This window comes from Alnus glutinosa, chromosome 10, assembly GCF_958979055.1.
Source record: "Alnus glutinosa chromosome 10, dhAlnGlut1.1, whole genome shotgun sequence".
NCBI lineage: Eukaryota > Viridiplantae > Streptophyta > Magnoliopsida > Fagales > Betulaceae > Alnus > Alnus glutinosa.
The window spans coordinates 10,135,851-10,157,300 of NC_084895.1; the positions used below are offsets into that span (position 1 = coordinate 10,135,851).

At 36.2% G+C, this 21,450-nt stretch overlaps 1 protein-coding gene and 1 pseudogene across 4 annotated transcripts; one reads left to right on the forward strand and one right to left on the reverse strand.

The window, feature by feature from the left end:
• Positions 1-7,004: 7,004 nt before the first annotated feature.
• LOC133880188 (poly [ADP-ribose] polymerase 2-like) lies at positions 7,005-8,696 on the reverse strand. 4 transcript variants are annotated; one of them, XR_009902206.1, is made up of 5 exons: positions 8,372-8,696; positions 7,854-8,183; positions 7,663-7,745; positions 7,405-7,532; positions 7,005-7,248 (listed from the first exon to the last, which is right to left on the reverse strand). XR_009902206.1 is itself a non-coding variant. In XM_062319084.1 (4 exons), the coding sequence occupies exons 2-4, from the start codon at positions 8,134-8,136 to the stop codon at positions 7,162-7,164; spliced, it is 498 nt and encodes a 165-aa protein (XP_062175068.1). In that variant the 5' UTR covers positions 8,137-8,183; positions 8,372-8,696; the 3' UTR covers positions 7,005-7,161. The 4 variants fall into 4 exon arrangements, 3 of the variants coding, with proteins under 3 accessions (XP_062175068.1, XP_062175070.1, XP_062175069.1); XM_062319084.1 differs by lacking the exon at positions 7,663-7,745; XM_062319086.1 differs by lacking the exon at positions 7,663-7,745 and having other exon boundaries at positions 7,005-7,270.
• Positions 8,697-17,802: 9,106 nt separating this feature from the next.
• Positions 17,803-19,993, forward strand: LOC133879016 (transcription factor MYB1R1-like; annotated as a pseudogene).
• The last annotated feature ends 1,457 nt before the right edge of the window (positions 19,994-21,450 follow it).

Consider the following 21,450-nt stretch of genomic DNA (forward strand, 5'->3'; position numbering starts at 1 on the left):
AGCAGAGTATGTATCCGAAATATTTATAATCAGAGTTTCTTTATACATGTTCATATTACAGAAAAGTAAAGTTATTATATCATGCAAATTTCAAAGAAAAATCTTACGGTTATTTTCTGCAATATAATCATTATTATTGTGAAAGGTTGAGTTAACGTGATGTAAAAGTTAAGAGTTGGATCCTACGACAAAAATTTCTATCAGTATTGTGTGAAGAGAGATAAAGGATAGCAGGTGGGACGCTCAGAGGGTGGTAAAAAATTAACCATCAATGAGTGTGCTATCAATATGAGCCTTTAATTGAGTGAGCCACCATGGGATGTATAACCACCTGTCAATAAAAATTTCCTAAATAGTTAGTCTCATTCCTATGGCCACAAGATGCGACATTCCCCTTTTTCGTATAGGGAAAATAGTATGAAAGAGGACAAAAAGGGAAACAATTTTCCAGCAGAAGTTTAAAAGAGATATTATGGTTTAACGATCTATAGATGAACAAGAGATAAGTTTAAAGTAAAAGTTTAAAGGGTTAAAGAATATTTGGTACTCGAGGTTTAAAAATTTTATATTTTGGTACCTAAAATTTAATTTGCTGTGATGGCACTTAGGTTTTGGAAAAAGATGAACTTGGTACCTTCATCTATTTTTGTGTCCAATATTTAAGGAGTTGACACGTGGCACAATATAAAAAGTAAAAATTTTTAAAAATTAATTACAAAATTAAAATTAAAAAAACTTAAAAAAAAAATAAAAAATTAGCATATTACTACAGATGATTTCTGTGAAGATTATTGACTTCCGAAAGAGGAGTTAGAGCATTCCTAGTAGCCTCACCAAATTTTACTCACCAAAATAACTAAAAATCACTTTTTTCTATTCTGGTGAGCCACTTTATTAAAATTCCCCCAGCAGCCTCACCATTTTAATTAGTCAATATTCACTATTCCATTTAAATAATAATTTTTTCATATATATTTTTTTTTTATATAAAATCTTTTTACAAAAAATCATTCATATCCATGAAATAAGGACAATATCGTGTGAGAGATGGGAGATGGGAGAAGAAAATGAGAGAAAAAAGGAAAAAAGTGTGCTAATCATGTGAGAGAGAAAGGTGAAACAAAATTTGGTGAGTGGGTTGTTGAGTGAAAATGCCTGGTCTAATTTGATTAGTAATTTCAGTCATCAAATTTTTTTGGTTAAAATGGTGAGGCTGCTGGGAGTGGTTTTTAAGAGTTTTCATCAAATTGGCTCACCAAAATAGCTAAAAAACTAATTTGGTGAGGCTACTAAAAATTTATGGGCGAGAAACACTTGGATTCGGCAAAGCGAAAGCAAGCAGGTCTGGGTCATTTTCAAACACAGCCATTTCCTTTTCTTCTAAAGTCACCCGTGCTCACTCTGCTCAATATTTCACATTGGCAAAAAAATTGAAACAGATCCATCACTCTTACACAACAACACAGAGTTATACAATTTTCGTAATTCTAAGCACAAAAACCAGCAAATTCTACCGCAGAGCAACACAACGAAAAGCAATTCCGTTCGTTTCCACGGAATACGATTCCCGGGAAAACAATTCTCATTTGGCAAAAAAAAAAAAAAAACGGTTTCCACGGAAACAAGCAACAACTAAGAAAGAAGCTTTGGAATTCCGAACCTTGGAGAAGAGGGAGAGGAAGAGCGCAAGGAATCGGCCTCGGGAATCACGCTGCAAAAAGGGGCACAAGGAATGTTGAGAGCTGAACCACCCCGGCCAAAGGTGGCTCAGCCACTCTTTTTTTTAACAAAAAAAATTAAATTTTTTTTAATATTTTTAAATTTTTTAAGTTTTATTAATTTTAATTTTTTAATTCATTTTTAAATATTTTTACTTTTAATTTTTTAATTTTTTTTATATTGTGCCACGTGTTAACATGGCAGACCGTTAAATATTGGACGGAAAAATAGACGGAAATACCAAGTCTGTCTTTTTCAAAAACCCAGATACCATCTGTAATGCGAATTGAAACTGAAGTACCAAAAAATAAAATTTTTAAACCACGGCACCAAATATGTCATTAACCCAAGTTTAAAAGAGATCATTTATGAAATAGTCTATGGCTAACTTTTTATGTAATAAAGAGATAAATTTATACAACAAAATTTTAAAGGGATGATTTGAAGTTAATAGTACGTATAATTATACAGTTAAAGTTGTAAAAGTACAGTTTAAAAGTTAAAGTTACAATGAACAGTTATAAAAGAGATTAGGTATGGTACTTATCAAAAAAAAAAAGCGATTAGGTATGGTCTAAAGTTAACCATTCCTGGATGCTTTATTTTAAAGTTAATTTTTTAAAGTAAAGATTTGGGAAAGAAGAAGAAAAATAAAGAACCCTGAAGACTTTAAAGTCTCCAATTCGAACACGATCCTGCAAACATGGGTATCGTTAGACTACACTATTGAATCTCATACTCTATGACATCCTAACTACCCGCATGCTTACACATCACGTAATCCACTTCTAAGGCTAGTTAGGTACCTTGGTTACCATTATGTTGATCATTGGTTATAGGTTCATATTTATCCATCTTATTATCTTTAAGACACCCATATTATCCTTTTTGCTTATTTATTTATTTACCAACTTAACATTATATATATCGGACTCATATACATGTATATACATATTTATATATATACACAATGCAAGTTAAGTTTAAGCCTAACTTGATAGTACATTTAACTATTCCAAATGGATTCATATTACACTTATGCATTCCTATAACCTTACTAACTTATACTTATTATCTTAAGGTTATTTCGGTACATATCACAATCCTATGATACTTTCACCTTAAACCATCTCATTTACTACTTTATTCTTTAATTAGGTTTTATAGGGTCTTAATGATTAATTGGTTAATAATATTATCGAGCTAACAAAATTCTATAACCCTATCCATTTGATTACTTTACTATTTAATTTAAGCATTTACTCTCTATTACGACATATTTGCTATTGTTAGGTTCAACACTTCATTTTAACTATCTTTTACACATAACCTCAATTTAATTCCCTTCACTTAAAATCGAACATCAAAGAAGACTATCATTTCTCACAAAGGCACTCCATTTGGCCACCACAAAGATTACACCAAGAATCCAAAAATGACAATTGGCCTTTAAGCTACCAAAATCATCCAAGCCCTAAACTCTCAAATATAACCCATACCATCTTTAGGCGAAATAACTAAAAACCAAAGAGACAACTTCAAATCAACACCTAAAATATTTAACATTATAAGCATATCATGGAATATTTATATTAGCCCTCAACTACACATCAAAACCCATACCAAATATCAATTCCACTATATTCTTACAATTCATCACACCATCATAATCACTACAAATCCCATCAAAAACTCATCAATTTTTCTCCCTATAATCTTATAACAATAATCGTCCTCTAACCACATCTAGAAAACCATTAAACCATTAATATTCCATATTCAACACTTTAAAGGAATACAACTAAAAACCAACACTAATCCACCAACAATTTATAGCAAAACATTAACCACAATTCAATAACCCGAAGAAACTCAAATCAAAACCTAAATATCAAGAATCAAACTACATCAAACCAATCCATCAAAATTACACTAATCAGCCCATCATCATAACAAAAGCCCCAAAATTCGCAAACAAAACCCTAGATTCAGATTTAACAAAAGCCATAGCAATCCACCAAATTTATTCCCAAAACTAAACCAATTCTGAAAATCATCAACCATAACCGAGGAAATAAATCCAAGCTTCAACACCCACAGATTTGGCCAAGACCCACAAGATCCTAGAAATTCCATACCAAAGCCACAACTAAAATCAAAGGATCGGGCTACACGTTTTGGTCGACAACAGCAACTAAAATACCCACAAAACACCAAGTTCAATCCAAGTTTCCAAGATAAAATCTATCGATAATACCCATAAACTCAAAACCCCCAATCGGTTCTAACAATAGATCAAAGGAAGGTTCAAGTAAAAATCAAAGAAAAGGAAAAGATGTCTCACCGGAAATCAGCTTTGGTTCGTCGGAGAATTCGCCGGAAAAGCGCACCTAGAGGGTCGGGTTTCACGGGTCACGGATCACTGGGTCACGGGTCTCTCTCTTGGGTTCAATGGGTTTCAGGTCTCCATGGGTTCTTGGGTCAACGAGCTCGCCGGAAATCGTTGCTGGGTCCGCCGGAAAACTCGCTGGAAATCGCTGCTGGGGGACCGGGTCTTCCACACGGTTTAGCAGGTCATGGGTCGGGTTGCTCGGGTTCTCTCTTCCGGGTCTCACAGATCGTAGGTTGCACTGGGTCTACGGGCTCCATCTCCCTCAACTCTCCCGATCTCATCTCTCTCTCAGCATCTCTCGATCTCTCCCTCTGAAACTCTCTCTCGATCTCTTGTCTCAATCTCTCGATCTCACTCTCTGTGGGTTGCTCGAGCATGCGAGGAAGAAGAACAAAGAAAGAAGAAGAAAAGAGAAGGAGGAAGGAAAAGAAAAGGAAGAAGAAGAGAGATTCGTGCGTGAGGGAGGAAGAGAGAAGAAAAGAAAGAAAATAAAAGGATAAGAGACACGTGGGGAGTTGTGAATGGTTAGGAGGGATTTTCTTTTATTTAAAGTCCCCTACTACAATTAACTAGCTTATAACCCTCTCCATGAGCGGAATTATTAGTATTCAATTTTATTTTTTTTTCACTCATTTAACTAATTACTACCAATATATATATATATATATATATATATATATATATATATATATATATATATATATATATATATATATATATAAATTGTTTATAAGATCATTTTGATTAACAATTTTTTACTCAATAGTATAAACGCACGTACTAAATAAATTTAAACATTTATAAAGTTTAATTCGTATAAATTGGAACATGTTAAATAATTGTTCCTATAGATCTAGTTTAAAATAAAATAAAATGAATTATGTTGGTGTACAAACATTAAAAAACTATAAAAACCAATCATAATACATTATAAAACCTTGAAAGCTAATGTCGGTCATCAATTAAGAATGTACAATGTGCATTACAAAAAAAAAAAAATCGCCATACCTTGTAACAAAAACAATGACAAGAAACTCTCTCTCTTTCTCTCTCTCTCTCTCTCTCTCTCTCTCTCTCTCCATCATTTGTCTGAATTCAGTGTAAAATCTACTAAAGGAAAAATAAACCATTTGAATAAAAAAAAAAAATAAAGAATAGAAACGATTACACAAAAAAAGAATAGAAACAGTTTTGAAACACCAAATAAATAATTAAGCATTGAACTTCATCCGAGTCTGCTATATTCATATCAAAAGAGATGAATTACATCTATACAAAGTGTTTCGTTTTTTTTTACTGATGATCGTTGAAGAACCTAAGTCTATTTCTGAGTAGAAGGAAGATACAAACCTCCATCTATCCAACCATAATCAAGTAAGTGAAACCAAAAGTAGCAAAGTATAACATATCAATAAGTAGAACACCTCATCATAACATGAGTCTGATCTATGAATTATCCTAACAGCATATGCCGACAAATCTGAAAGAAATAAACTTCAAGTGCAATTTACTTGTATAAATGCAATCACTAACATCTAAAGCACCAGTTTTCAAATTCAACAATTTATTTTGTCGAGGCAATTCAAAGTAGAGGTTTGAGGCAAATAAATTTACCAACAAAAGCATATATATATACAAATACAATAGACTCTAATTAATAAAATAATATAAATGGTTAATAAATAGGGATATAAACAACCCTTGAACTTTGAGGCTATCTACATTGAATGCTATGTATCTACATAGTCTAATATGACTTACACAAATTTAATGTTTAGTAACATTAATCATAAATATGTGAAGTAATTTAACATGTCAAGGTATTTTTTTATGGTTCCAATTTTTGTCAAAAAGATCAAAATTTACAAATAAAATTAATATTCCACAACAGACCCAACAATACACAATCTAATACATGAGAGAAGTTTATTTATAGGAAAATAAACTACAATCTTATAATTCCAAGCAATATGAGTAATTTCAAACCATTTGGGCAATACGAAGCATATCTCTCACATCAATATTAAAACAACCTCAATTCATAATGTAGCAACCAAAAAGTTTTCACAGCACACACATATATACACAATACATTTTCCTAATTTCTGACATATTTGAAATCAAACAACATAAACATACTATTCAAAAATTGCTTTCTTTCTCTTTCCTTTATGAGCAACCAAACAAACAAAAAATGATTACTTTCTTAATTCAAATATATTGACAAATCATATAACTACTATATCAAACGCACAAAAAAAGGACCTAAAAACCTCCATTTTCTTAATATACCCTCCAATTTCTCACCAACCAAACAAACCCAAATTTTCACTCACCGGAAACATAGCCTTCCAAATATCCACATGCAATTGATAGCGTTGAGCTTAGTGACATGTACATGAATGAATTACGAACCTTCTTGAACTCAATTATCCAACAAATCATTCATTGGCTCATGTCATACTAAATTGCATGTAAAGCTGTAAACTAATGCACAATTGTCTTTTAACAACTGTAAAATCCAAGGCAACAGAGAATATATGACGATCTTTCTCACCAACTAAGAGTTCAGAAGAACTTAGTGCAACACACCAAACATTGGTATACATGGTAATGACTCTAAGAAGCATATGAGATTATCAGCAAAGCAAGTGCTAAAGCCAAGTAAAACAGAAATTGAGCCTTTTTTTCTCTTACTAAAATAACAACTGACATTGTTATCATAAGAAGCTTGACAAAATGAATCTTAAATCTTCACCCACGTCCATAACTATTAGTGGTTGGCAACATGGGCGCCATGTGACACAAATTTATCAGTTCAAAATCCTCTGTAGTTTGGAAAAGAGAAGTGGCCATAGGGAGTAATCAAAGAAAATGAGAAATAACCTAGGTTTTGAATCAACTGGAACTATTTATTGTTTATCAATCAAACATAGCAATAAAGCATCACTATTGCCATAAATTCTTAGTCGACACAAATTAATGCTTAACAATGACTTAATCAAAACATATATATTAGAGTAACCAAAATTTTCTAAAGGACTTGACAGCTAACCAAGAGTTTGAATCACAAAAAATTTGTTATTGTTATCTCCAACATTTGTCTGGTTCAACATGGCATCAAATATTTCATCACCCTGCATCATAAAAAGCCACCGTCTGTCTGAATTTAGAACCCCGCAAAGCTAAAAAGAACACCCGAACAAATTCTACCAATATTGATTACATTCTACTGTACAAAAATTCCACTCATTTAGTACGCGTTACTATAGGAACAATTATTTAACACTTACCAGTTGTAAAACATCGTAGTGAGCCTTTATGTGATCTGGAAGCCATTGATCTAGTACCGCTGCACCATTTTTGGTTGTGGTTACGATCTTCTCCTTCTCCTTCTCGCTTTCATTTTCTTTTTCATTAGCTGACACCACAACATACCAATAAACTCCCCAACTCAATCAGAAACCCAAAAGCACAAAAAGAAAACTTCCATTTCTTTTAGTGAAAAACAATTGGAAAGCAATGTAAATTGTCTTTGCTACACATTGTACCTGTCTCCATAGAATTCTGAAATCACCTCAAATAAGCTAGATTAAAATTAAGTCGGTTTTTCTTGAATTCCACATACATAACTCTGTACGAATCAATAAACTCGTAAATCAGTTTGAGTATTTGACAGTTTCAACAATCAAACACAGCACAAAAACTTATTACATAAAAAAGTTCAAACTTTCCTCCATACCTTCAGGAATTTCCTCTAAATCCTGGTCTTTTGAATCTTCACAGAGCCTTTCTAGAAGCTCTTTCTTGGACCCAATTGATGAAACGCCTCGAAGAGCCGCTTGTTCGCGCAATTGTCGAATCCCCATCCCTCGAAACTCCTTGACGGCCTTGATTTTCTGGGAACCCCCATTGTCTGAGTCCCTCCCTCTCTTCTTATTTCCCGAACCATCACCATCGTCTATCCTTCCTTCAGAAAATACCCAAAACAGAGCTTGGCCGTATCCCCCAAAATCCAACCTCATCTAATACAATCAGCCAAACTCACCACACACGGCCACTGTCGGAAAACCTATTAAAACAGAGGACAGGCCCATGAACTCCAAATCAATCATACGGGTTCTACCCAAAATCCATCAACCCATAATCACAGCTCAACTGTAACACCCAGCCGTGAATCACAAATCCAACAATTAGTAAACCAAAACCCATTTCATATTTTGATAACCCAAAAGAATCAAGAGAAATTGTTAGGATTACCTTTGATAATTTCATGCTTGAAACTTAGGAAAAATCATCGGAAAACTCTTCTAAATCACCCACCGGAAGGTCATCAATGGAATAGTCCACCAGTTGCTGGAACCTGCCTTGAAAAAGAACATAACAGAAAGAAGATATGGGGTGGGAGCGTATGGAGAAAGAAAAGGAAAACAGAAGAACAAAAAAAAGAGAATAGGGGAGAAGAAGAAAGAGAAGAGAAAAAGAAGAGAAGAGAAAGGAAGAGAGGGAGAGGGAGCGTCTGTGAGAGCGTTTTGTTTTTATTGAAACACATAAATGACACAGAGAGAGAAGGGCGAGACTGCAAGAAAACGTTTCCTTATTAAGTCAGCGTTTTGTTTTTATTGAAACACATAAATACACGGTTCTATGGGTTCAATAAACGGTTTAGCCTTTCAAAATAATCGATTCATGCCACGTGTACAAAATTTAGTCTCTCTCCAAAAGAAAACTCAGCTTTTATATATATATAACATTACAGTAGGACCCCATCTAAGTTTATTTCTATCTTTTGTCAATTAATATTCAATCTCATATTTAATTTAATTACTCTCTATCCACACACTTATTTAATTGTTCCTTAGGATCCATTATTATTCCATTTCTATTATTTATCCTAGACTTATTTAATTTAAATACTATAAATATCACTTAGAATCTAATTATTAATCCCATCAATTTATAAACACTATTTATTAATTGCTAAACTCTCTATTTATTTTCTTGGTCTTCACAGTTAGGGTGGCCACAACCACCCCCAATGGCACCGAGGGTATTGCAACCACCACCAGGTTCTTCTGTGAGTGGCCGTCCACCCACAACAATTAAACGCTTATTTATTTCTTTTAGTTTTAGAAAAAAAAAAAAAACAATCATGTGGGGGTTTTTAGTAATTTTGATTAAATTCCAATTAGGGCATATCTTTTGTCACCAAACTAAGGAATATGAATAACTATTTCATTCCACACTCATTCATTCATAGTAATAACTATTTATTTTCCTAATTGAATTATCAAGTGAATTATAGCAATTTTGGCATAACGCTTGAGAGGGATAAGTATGTCTTGAAAGGAAAAAAAGAAGAATAAGGTATTAATATATAAACTTAATGAGGAATGCTAGAGCATCTCCTTGTGTTCTCCTGGTATTCTCCTAGGATGGCATAAATGTAATTTTTTGATTAAAAAATTTCATCTATGCCATCCAAAAGGACATAGATGTAATTTTTTAATTACATCTATGCCATTCTAGGAGAACACCAGGAGAACACTGAGAAATGTTCTAGCATTTCTCAAACTTAATACCATATTGTTCAACGACAATAGTATAAAGACAGATAAGTTAACCTTATAGGTAGGAAGAGTAAATATTAATATTAAAGCTCAATACGTAATATAACAAATTAAAAAAAGAAGTGAATTACCAAGATAAAATGAATATCAATTAAATCATCAGTTATCAAAAGTCTTAAACTTATAAAAGGTTAAGTATCATTATCCCAAGAACTTGAACTTTATTTACATTATGTGTGTTAGGCCCCTAGATTTACCCTAGATTTATTAGTATTTTCTGCCCAATTCTCTCAAGATATTGAGAGAAGCATCTATGTTATTTCCACGTTATTTCTTTCCATGTAAGGTCGTATCTTTTATTTCCTTAGTAAGAGTCTTACTCCTAATTGGAGTTGTAAGAGGCTTCCTTATATGGAAACTCACCTCTCCTAGTCCAAGATAGAATAGATTTGTCCTTATTAGGAAAATAAGGAGACTTGCTCATAAAGTAATATCTCTAGTAGGAAAATAAGGGATTTGTCTCCCTTTAGAATTATATTTACTATTTACGTTATTTCTATTATTACTATGTAATCTTCTATTTAAGCAAACATTTTGCAATAAAGTGGGAGAGAATTATTTAGTCAATCAACACTTGTGTTGTGAGGTTTAAGGTCACTTTAACGACCTTGAAGATCTAGGTTCCCTCTAAGAACCTAAATTATTCCATTACGAACTTAGGTTCATAACAATATGTTAAAGAGTTAATATGTTATTGTAATTATATTGCAAATAAAATGTCCAATTTTACTACTTGTTACAAGTTATAAGGACCTTCTAACTTAGATATTTTGTGCATTAATTGCACTTAAACACCTAAATCACAAACAGTATAACTTGAATTCAATTCATCTATTGAATCACAATTACCTAGACAATATGAATATTGAAAATAAAATAAATTTTATTTTAAAAAATCAAATTCAATTTGGGTTTTAGGGTACTAATCAGTGAAAGTATATGAGAAAAGTTTTAAACGAGAGAGATGACCTTAAACCATTGTAGTTCTCTTTGCATCTGCAAAGCTGCCCCTGGGATTCGATTAATTTGAATCGAAGCTCCTGTCATTCCTGCCATATGCAACATGTTATTGCCTTTCTTATTAGCCCAAGTTGTCATAGGTTTCTTGATAGCAAGTCCGTATATAAGGCTAAAGATTTTTGCTTAACGATGTAGGACAGCCAATGAAAATATAAATGTGATGTCTTCATCATGACTCCACACAAGCTCTGGATTTGCTTTGACCATACCAAAAATAAAATCAAAATTTCCTTTCTCGATAGAACAAAGGATGGCAGCTTCAACTTGACCTTTCTTCCTTTCCTCCATATTTGAAATTGATACTTCTTTGCACATGTGAACCAGAAGTTCATAGGACTTGGCATGGACTAATTTCAATCCATATAAATCCTTGATTCCTTTATCAACAATCAAAACATTGCCAGCTTAGCTAGATGAAACTATAATTGTTTTTTAAAAAAATAGAGTACAAAGGCTCCACAAATTATTAATTAAGTGAGGTAAGGTATTAATTGAATTGACATATGTACTATACCCAAGAAGTTACAGAGATTCGAAACTAGCTGGGGCAATAAAGCTAGCACTGCAAAATAAAAATGAAATTCAGACACTCATACACATTAGAAAATTATTACTAAAATAAATAAAATGATGTGTTTTAAAAATATCACGGTTTTTAAAAACGTGGAAAAAAAATTGTCTTCAAATTGCAAGTAAGGGGTATGTTTTTGAAAACATTATTTTGATAGTTAAATTGTGATTTTCTGCGATTTTACCAAGCACTTAATTGGTTTTTAAAAATTATCTTTAATTTCAAATCAAACGTTTTAAAATTGCTATTTTTTAATCTCATTTTTTTTAAAACTACAAATTCAAACAAACCCTAACAAAAATTATTCTAATTGTTGGGGATATAATTTATCGTCAGTCCGACTCAAGCAATCTCTCTAACATAGACCAGTACATGGGGAATAATTGTCCAGCCAGTTCATGGAAATAATGGCACAAGCCCATTGCACGAGGAATAACTACACACTACATGGAAAATAATTTCACTCCCACTATGCGGATGATAATTGCCAATTATTCCAGAGTGAAAACAAAATCCTAAAAAATAAGGATTGAACGTTGGACATCTACATAGATAGTAGGTATAGAAAACAAGACAAAAGGTAGCGTAGCACTAGCGACCACGTAAAAGGGGGCATTTAGTTTCCTCCTAAAAAATCTATATTATTTCAAAAACATTCTCCAAACACCATGCTGACTTGAGCATTGGAGTGTCCCCAGTAATCCTAAGATCAACGGACTCTATAAACCATTTTCTCTATGTTGGAGGTGACTTATCACTAACCTAGCTGTCATAAAATTTTCTTCAACAGTAGCTTTTATTTTACCATGTAACATATATATGTATGTGTGTGCGGGGCGCGCGCGCAAAAGACCATCTATTAATTAAATTCATTAAGGATCAATAATTTATTAAGTATAGAAATTTCTTATAAACCAGGTTGTAGAAACTTCTACAACGCAACCTCTAAAAATATGACTTGTGTCCCCTAGTATATGAGAAGTACAGTCTTTTTTTTTTTTTTTTTTAAGTACATGAAAGAAATTTTGAAATGTAGGAATGTTTTTCCTTAATTCAATCAACTGAAGTTTACATCATTATATACATGTTTTCCTAAGAGCATAATAAGAAATAAATCAAATTACATAATGAAGACACAGATCTTTCTATCTTGGTCTAATTCCATCAGTGAGTATATTTGGAGAGTAACGCATGCTGTCATTGCCTAATAGTGGTGAGGAGGATCTTGTAGATTTGTCTTGAGTGCCAAGGGTCTGCATGTTTCCATAAGTTGCAGGATATTGCCATATTCTGTCGACTGGGTTCTTTCCATAGGTTGCTTGATGCTTGTCTTGGAGAGCACTCATTCCAGAGTGATTTGCGGATGGTATTGCAGACTTGGTGGCTGCAATACCTGATTTGGTGGCCTCAGTATCTCCTGATTTGGTGACTGTATCCTTTCCAGAATTGATGCTAATCACTCCTGATTTGATGGTTGCAATATTGGCAAGGTGTTGAGATGGCAAGTCGGCTGAGGCTGCATGTGCGGAAACTGTATCATTAGTATGCTTAACATCCCCCCGCAAGCTGACAGGGGGTGGAAGCACCTTCAGCTTGAGTTTAAGGAATTGAAACGGGGCAATGGAAAGACCTTTGGTGAATACATCAGCCACCTGGTCGGCTGTGGAGATGAAAGCAATGGAGGTATCTTTGTTGAGGATCTTTTCTCGCACAAAGTGGTAGTCCACTTCAATGTGCTTGGTGTGAGCATGGTAGACAGGGTTAGAAGCAAGGGCAAGAGCACTAACATTGTCACACCAGATGACAGGGGCAACTCGAAGAGGGACACTGAGTTCACAAAATAACATCCGAAGCCAGTAAAGTTCAGCAGTAACAATGGCAAGAGAACGGTATTCAGCTTCCGTGCTAGACCGAGAGATAACTGGCTGCTTCTTAGCACTCCAAGAGATGAGAGAATCCCCAAGGAAGACAACAAAGCCAGATGTGGAACGACGGTCATCCGGGCTCTCTGCCCAATCAGAGTCACAAAAGGCATTGAGTTGCAAGTTGGTTGTGGAATAAAAGAGACCATGGTTACTGGTGTGCTTAAGGAAACGAAGGACACGCTTGGCAACTGTCCAGTGTGCTGTAGTAAGATGATGCAAGTGCTGGCAGAGTTGATTCACTGAGAAGGCTATGTCTGGACGAGTAAGAGTACAATACTGAAGAGCTCCAACAATGCTTCTATATTCTGAGTAGTCAGGCAAGGTCTCACCATCAAACTTGGAAAGTTTGGAACCAGCTGCACATAGGGATGATGCAGGTTTGGCATCCTGCATTTGTGTTCGAGTAAGCAAATCAGCCACATATTTGGACTGACAGAGATGGAGTCCTTTGGAAGTGCGAGTAGCCTGAATACCAAGAAAATAATGCAAAGGCCCCAAATCTTTGACAGGGAATTCCTGCTGCATCCGAGAAATGAGAGCACTGATAAGAGGGGCATGTGTACCTGTGACAATAATATCATCCACATAGATGAGGAGAAAAATTTTAATGCTGCCAGAGATATGAATAAAAAGGGACGTGTCAACCAAGGATGCAGTAAAGCCAAGATCAAGCAAAAACTGAGACAACCGAGTGTACCAAGCCTTCGGTGCCTGTTTAAGACCATAGATGGCCTTATGCAGTTTACACACAAAGGTCGAATGCTGGGTATCGACAAAGCCTGGGGGCTGTTCCATGCAGACCTCTTCAGTTAAACACCCATGAAGAAAGGCATTGGAGATGTCGAGTTGCCAAATGGGCCAATCAAAAGAAACTGCCAATGCAAGTAAAAGCCGAATGGTTGCAGGCTTGATAACTGGACTGAAAGTCTCTATGTAATCAATCCCAGCCTGCTGCTCAAAGCCTTTAGCTACAAGGCGAGCTTTGAACCTGTCCACAGAGCCATCAGCCTTTCGTTTTATCTTGTAGACCCATTTGCAGTGAATGACATGTTGATTAGGAGGACGGGGACAGAGTGTCCAAGTGCTGTTGGAGGTGAGGGCATCAAATTCAGCAGTCATGGCTGCTTGCCAACGGGGATCGGAAGCTGCTTTGCTATAGCAGGAGGGTTCAGATTTAGAGAGAACAGAGGAATAGTTGAGAAAAAGGGTATCTAGAGTGGTAAAGTTTGAAGCCTAGAAATGAAGAGGGCTTGAGGGAGCCTGTGTGAGATCTAGTTGTCATGGGGTGTGAAGGAGGTTGGACCAATGGCGGAGCGGGAAGTGGTGGATCACTGACGGAAGTAGAAAGGGGCATGGAATGGGACTCTGGGATAGTAAAGGAAGAAGGGATAGAAAGTGATTGTGGAGGAGAAGAAAGAGTAGCAGCATCAGAAGAGAGTGGAAGAGAATATGAGGGGAGAGGAGGTGATGTGGTAGGGGGTGAGTGGGAGGGCGAGTGGGAGGCAGCAGGTGAAGAAGGTGCGAGCAAGGATTCTGGGACAGAAGCATCGGCTGAGGCGGTTGGTAAGTCAGTGTGTGAAGATGATGAGGTTGCATGAGGCACAAGATTAGTAGCAGTGAATAAATGAGAGGAAGAGATAAGTGAAGAGAGAGGAGTCTCACCTGTGCATGGTAGCTGAGAAGGGAGGAGTGAAGTGGCACAGTCCTTGGCAGGAAAGACAGCTTCATCAAACACAACATGTCGCGATAGATAGGCTTTGTTGGTAACTGGGTCTAGACACTTGTAACCGGCAAACTGGTAGCCAAGAAAGATGCAGGGCTTAGACCTGTATTCTAGTTTGTGAGAAACATAGGGGCGGAGCAGGGGATAGCATAGGCAACCAAAGACACAAAATTTTTGATAATCTGGAGACAGTTTGAACAGCTTTTCATAAGGGGATTGATAGTCAAGTTTGGGAGTGGGAAGTCTGTTAATGGTGTATACAGCAGTGAGAAACGAGTCGAGCCAACATTTGTTTGACAAATGAGCATGTGCTAGGAGTGTCAACCCAGTCTCAAGAATATGCCTTAACTTTCTTTCGGCAACCCCATTTTGAGGAGAGGTATAGGGGCAAGTTTTTCTGAATGCAATGCCATGTTGGGCCAAAAATGATTGAAATTGAAGGGAGGTGTATTCCCCTCCACCATCTGACTGTAATTGTTTAATGGTGGTGGAGAATTGGTTTTCTACAAGGGTTTTGTATTTAACAAAAGTGTCATATGTGTCTGATTTGTAATAGAGTGGATAGATCCAAGTATACCGGGAGAAATCATCAATGAAGGCCACATAGTATTTAAAACCAGTGATAGATGGAACAGGTGATGTCCAAATATCAGTATGAATGAGTTGAAGGGGAGAAGTGGAGACACGGTTTGAGACAGAAAAAGGTTGTTTCTTCCCTTTACCCATTTGACAAGAAGCACAAAAAGTTTTATTCATTTCAGAAGAAAATAAAGGCAGCTTATTTTCTTTAACAATACGGGATACAATATCAGTGGAGGGATGGCCTAATCTAGAGTGCCAAACCAAATGGGAGGTCTTTATTCCTATCATAGCTGTAAAAGCCTTGCTGCATTGATGAAGCGTCTTGCCAAACCGAAGGGGGTACATGCCATTTTCACTCGGCCCTTGCAGCAGGAGTGTTTGTGTCTGCAGGTCAATAATATAGTAGTGAGTTGCAATAAGAATAAAGTAACATGCATTGTCCAGACAAAACCGTTGGATAGAGATGAGGTTAGCTGCAGCATTAGGACAGTGAAGAACATTATGAAGATTAAAGGAGGATTGAGAAGAGTGAAGTTGAGTTGAACCAGTGTTAGCTATAGCAAGAGCAGATCCATTCCCGACAGCTACAGCTTCATTATTCTGAAATGGGTGCTGAATGTGAAGGGTGTCCAGGTCATGTGTGATATGAGCATTGGCAGCACTGTCTGCAAACCATTCCTGATCCTCATAGATGGCATTGCTGTTAGCAACCATGGCCTGCAGTTGAGAAGGGGGCCGTCTACCTTGGAATGCATAGTCCATTCTGTGGAAGCAATCAAGAGCTATATGATTGAGCTTACCACAGATTTGGCATGGGACTTGAGGGACATGAGAGAAAATAGGTCTGAAATCTGCTGCTGGTCTGGGAGCAGGATATCTAGATGGACTGGAATACTTGGCAGGAGGAGGGACAGCATTGTAGCGGGTGGTAGGTGCTGGTGCATCATGTCTGGGACCAAAATTTCTAGGGGAATATCCGGAAGGAGAAAATCTGGGAGGAGGGAACCGTGGAGAAAGTCCCCCTCGAGGTTTGTGAGGGAAGGGTCGGCTGCCTTGCTTTTGGTTGAATAAAGCAAAAGTGGAAGTGTCCATAGTTTGGACTTGTTGATGCTTGAGCAGCATCTCATGGTTGAGAAGTTCATCCTGGAAGTCCTCAAATGTCATCTGCTTATCTCGGGATAGGATGTTAATAGTGGTAATGAAGCTGTTGAAGGAAGGATTGAGACCATTGGTAAGATAGATGATCAAATCTTCATCGGGGACAGGCTTGCCGACTGCTGCAAGTTGATCTGCACACTCCTTGGCAGATTGAATATAGTCTGAGCAATTTTTGGAGCCTTGGTGAAGACTCTGCAACTTCGTTTTGAGATTGGCAACTCGAGACTTAGACTGATTAGCAAACTGGTTTGCTAATGCTGTCCACACTTGTTTTGATGTTTCCAGGCCATAGATAGTGGATAGGACTTTCTTGGAGAGAGTAATATTGATCCAACTCAAGATAGTTTGGTATTTTCTTTGCCAAATAGCAAAGGCTGGATTGGGGGTCTCCTTATTTTCAGCATCAAGGAGAAATTGAGGTGGGCATGGTTCAGTTCCATCAACAATACCCATGGAGTCTTGGCTACGGAGAATGGGGCCAAATTGAGTGATCCAGCTGAGATAATTAGGTCCTTCTAGTTTTTCGTGAAAGGCTAGATTTGGAGGAGAGGAGTTGGTCAAGGTAGTAGCTGGGTTGTTGGAAGAGGAGGCTACCATCTCAGAAAATAGGGGTAAGGTAGGAGAAGCAGAGAAAAGTGGAGGGGTTCGGGAAGCAAGGGCAGGAGACAGAAGAGAATTTGGGCGTGTGCCTTAGGGCTCTGATACCATGAAAGAAATTTTGAAATGTAGGAATGTTTTTCCTTAATTCAATCAACTGAAGTTTACATCATTATATACATGTTTTCCTAAGAGCATAATAAGAAATAAATCAAATTACATAATGAAGACACAGATCTTTCTATCTTGGTCTAATTCCATCAGTGAGTATATTTGGAGAGTAACGCATGCTGTCATTGCCTAATAGTGGTGAGGAGGATCTTGTAGATTTGTCTTGAGTGCCAAGGGTCTGCATGTTTCCATAAGCTGCAGGATATTGCCATATTCTGTCGACTGGGTTCTTTCCATAGGTTGCTTGATGCTTGTCTTGGAGAGCACTCATTCCAGAGTGATTTGCGGATGGTATTGCAGACTTGGTGGCTGCAATGCCTGATTTGGTGGCCTCAGTATCTCCTGATTTGGTGACTGTATCCTTTCCAGAATTGATGCTAATCACTCCTGATTTGATGGTTGCAATATTGGCAAGGTGTTGAGATGGCAAGTCGGCTGAGGCTGCATGTGCGGAAACTGTATCATCAGTATGCTTAACATGTGATTCTCATTTCTTTTTTAATAGACTTAATAAGAAAGTATGTGCTTCTCATATGCTTAAAGGACACAACTTAGAGGCTCAATTATAAGATCAAACTCTCACAAACCCAGTTCATAGAAAATTTATGTGACCACGCCAATTTATTAATTGATTGAACAGTTAATCAATGGTGTACATAATTGAAGCAGGAAAAAATTAAGAACACATCTTTCTTTCTTTCTTTCTTTTTTATTTTTTTATTTTTTTTTATTTTTTATTTTTTTATCTTGTTTGAATTCTACATCGAACACATCCTTCTACGTGGCTCTCATTGGAATGTTTGTCCAGCCATTGCTAATTAGAATGCACCTTTTTGTCTACGTTCTGAACTCCTTGGATGAGCGCCATTCAAATGGCTTTCAAGTGCCCATTTACCGCAACCTTCGTATCCTTGCATTTTGACCCATGCCCATTCTTGAAATATACTCAACCTCGAGTTATAATTTAAAGAAGCTAAGTCATTCCTTCCGGAATAGGATCATCTCCATTTCAAGTGAAATGGAGAAACTTGACATGGAGAGGACTCGTTTTTAGGGTCAAGATCTTATTTCATAAATCTAATTGTGTATATGATGCCATATAGTGAAAATGTTTCACATTATTGAAATTTTTTGGGGTAATTACCTTTTTCCTCATCAACTACGGGTCATTGTCAACATGCCACCACAAACTGACACCTTGACCAAAAGATAGCATGGAACTACTATTTACATACCGTTACTCCCATTCCGTTAGGGAATCTCGTTAAATCGGACAAAATATGTTATTTTTAGATGTTAAATTTGGTTTAAAGATGAAAATGCCCTCAAACAGTAATTTAATAAAAAAATATTAAACCTAATATATATATATATATATATATATATATAAAGAAAAAGAAAAGGGGTCTGCGAGCCACCCCCTTAGAGGGAGGAGGGTAGCCGAGAGCCACCCCCAGAGGTGGCTCTCGGCCACCCTGGAACGTGGGGTGGCCTGCGGGCGGCGCAGGGGAGTCTATGCTGTTCAGGTGAAGGTGGTGGTGGACGCAATGTGGACGAGCGTGAGCATGAACAATCTGTCCCAATACGAGCAGCCCCAGCCCAAAGAGTCGTCCAAGGTTAACACCAACACCAAAGACAACGTCGCAGGTGCTGGTTACACCTCCGCAGACGATGCTGTTCCTATTTACCGCGACCACCGCGACCACAAGCGCAAGCGAGTTTCGATTCAGATTACCAATCATCTCTCTCTCTGTCTCTCTTGCTCTCAATATTTTTGAGTTTTTTGATACCAAAATAATTGATTTGTTTGTCAAAATATGTTTCTTTTTCCGTTTTCTCTGTCGATTTTTCTATGATCAAACTTGTCTTAATTTAGAAATCTTGTTTTATGTATTTATATTTTTCCAAACAATTGTAGCATTATAAATATTTTGATTAATGGGTATGTATAATTGGATTGATTTTGTGGATGATGTTATTTGAGTATTGCAGGGATTCCAGGGACGCAGGAGGAGCACAATCTATTCCTGCTGGGATTACAGAAGGTAGGGGAAGGAGACTGAAGAGGAATATTGAGAAACTTCGTGAAGACTCGCACGCCAATGCAGGTTGCAAGCCATGCTCAGAAGTATTTTCTTCTCCGCTCCAATCTTAACCGCTGCCGCCACCGCAGATCTAGCCCTTTCGACATTACAACCGATAAGGTGCTTTTACTTCTCTATTCTCCTTCTCTCCCTGTTTTGGTTGCTGAGAAAAAAAGAACATAAAAGAAAGAAAGAATCTCTGTTTCTGAAATTGTTTGTATGGTTTTCTTATTTCTGTGACTTTAACGAGATTCCAATGGAACTAAAAGAAGCAGGGCATCATCAAGATAATGCCTCATAGTCACTTCAATTGCCACCATCCAAGGCTTGCAATTTTGGTGGGTTTCCTATGATGTATGCTTTTCCGATGACTGTTGATCCGGCAATGGTTTCTATCCCACCGCCACCCCCTTCCCCATAAGGTTTTTTTTTTTTTTTTTTTTTTTTTTTTTGTATTTTTTATTATTATTATTTGCTTAATTTTGAGGGTATTTTATGTAAATTTTGATTTCACGTTAGAGTATTTGAGTCTTTTCACGAATTTGACTAACAGAAGGGGGGTAACGGTATGTAAATGATAGTTTCATACTCTCTTTTGGTCGATGTGTCAGTTCGTGGTAATATGTTGACAATGACCAGTAGTTAATGGAAGAAAAAAGTAATTACCCCGAAATTTTTATGTAGCATCATGTCTACCGATAAATGCAATAAAATAAAATTTTGACCATGAAATAGCTCATCTTTATTTCACTTGAAATGAAGAGGATCCTTGTCCATTCTTTCCAAACTCTTTGTTTATGTGACAAAATCTTGACTTTTAATTAAGATAAAAACTCTCTACTTTAGAATTCTCGGGTAAATCGTCCTCTTTCATGGTACCTAACACAATCTTCCAAATGCACTTCATATATATGTAATTATACAAACATTGTCTTACCCCTTATATGAAGCATCTATGTCAAATTTTCCAAGGTCTCCCCCATTTCAAGAAATATCATCATTAGCAATGACATTATTATTGGCAACCCAAAAGTTATTGTTGATATATATATATATATATACGTGCTTATCAACGGTGACTTTTGATAGTTGACCATTATTTATGTTTTCTTTGATGAAGGCAAGTCATGGTTTTATCATTTAAGTAATTATCACAAGAGAAAATATGAAGTTGTCCAAAATATTATTCTAATTGTTACAAGCCAAATCTTAGGGAAAAAAAGTTTAGGCCACAACATACCTGATCTGATGATTTTTATTTGATCGCTTCGACCTTTTTCTATGTCTTGAATGTTCAAATGAATTTCCTCAGTGGCACGAGCTGGTTGAATGTATATACCTTTCAACACAAAAGGCCAATGATCAATCTTGAGTAAGAAGTTCGGTAACAATATTACTACATATCTCACATGAGCAATATTCTTTTCAGCAACACAAAAGATTAAATAAATAACTCTTCAATACCTTAGAAATTTGGGTTTATCATATAATGTGTTGTAGCATCGAATATATGGGTGCAAATGTGACCAGGACTTGACTTAAACAAATGCTCTTTATATTTTTCTATGACAAGATAAGCAGAGTAATACATTTTGGAGTGTTGGAGGCTATCTTCCTTTTTTTTTTCTTTTTTTTCTTTTTCAGTTTTGGATTCATGATATATATGCTAGTCCCCTTTGAGGAGAACCTTTGGTTTCTGTCCATGTGGCAAATAGCTGGAAGACAATCCGTGTTTTATGAATTTTAAAGTATGTTATGTAAATTGAGAATTGTGATAAGATTTATGAATTTCATGATATGTTTGAAAATGACATGAGAAGTACATGATGTTAATTGATGCATAAGTGTGTGAAAGTATGGACACACTGATTTTATGTC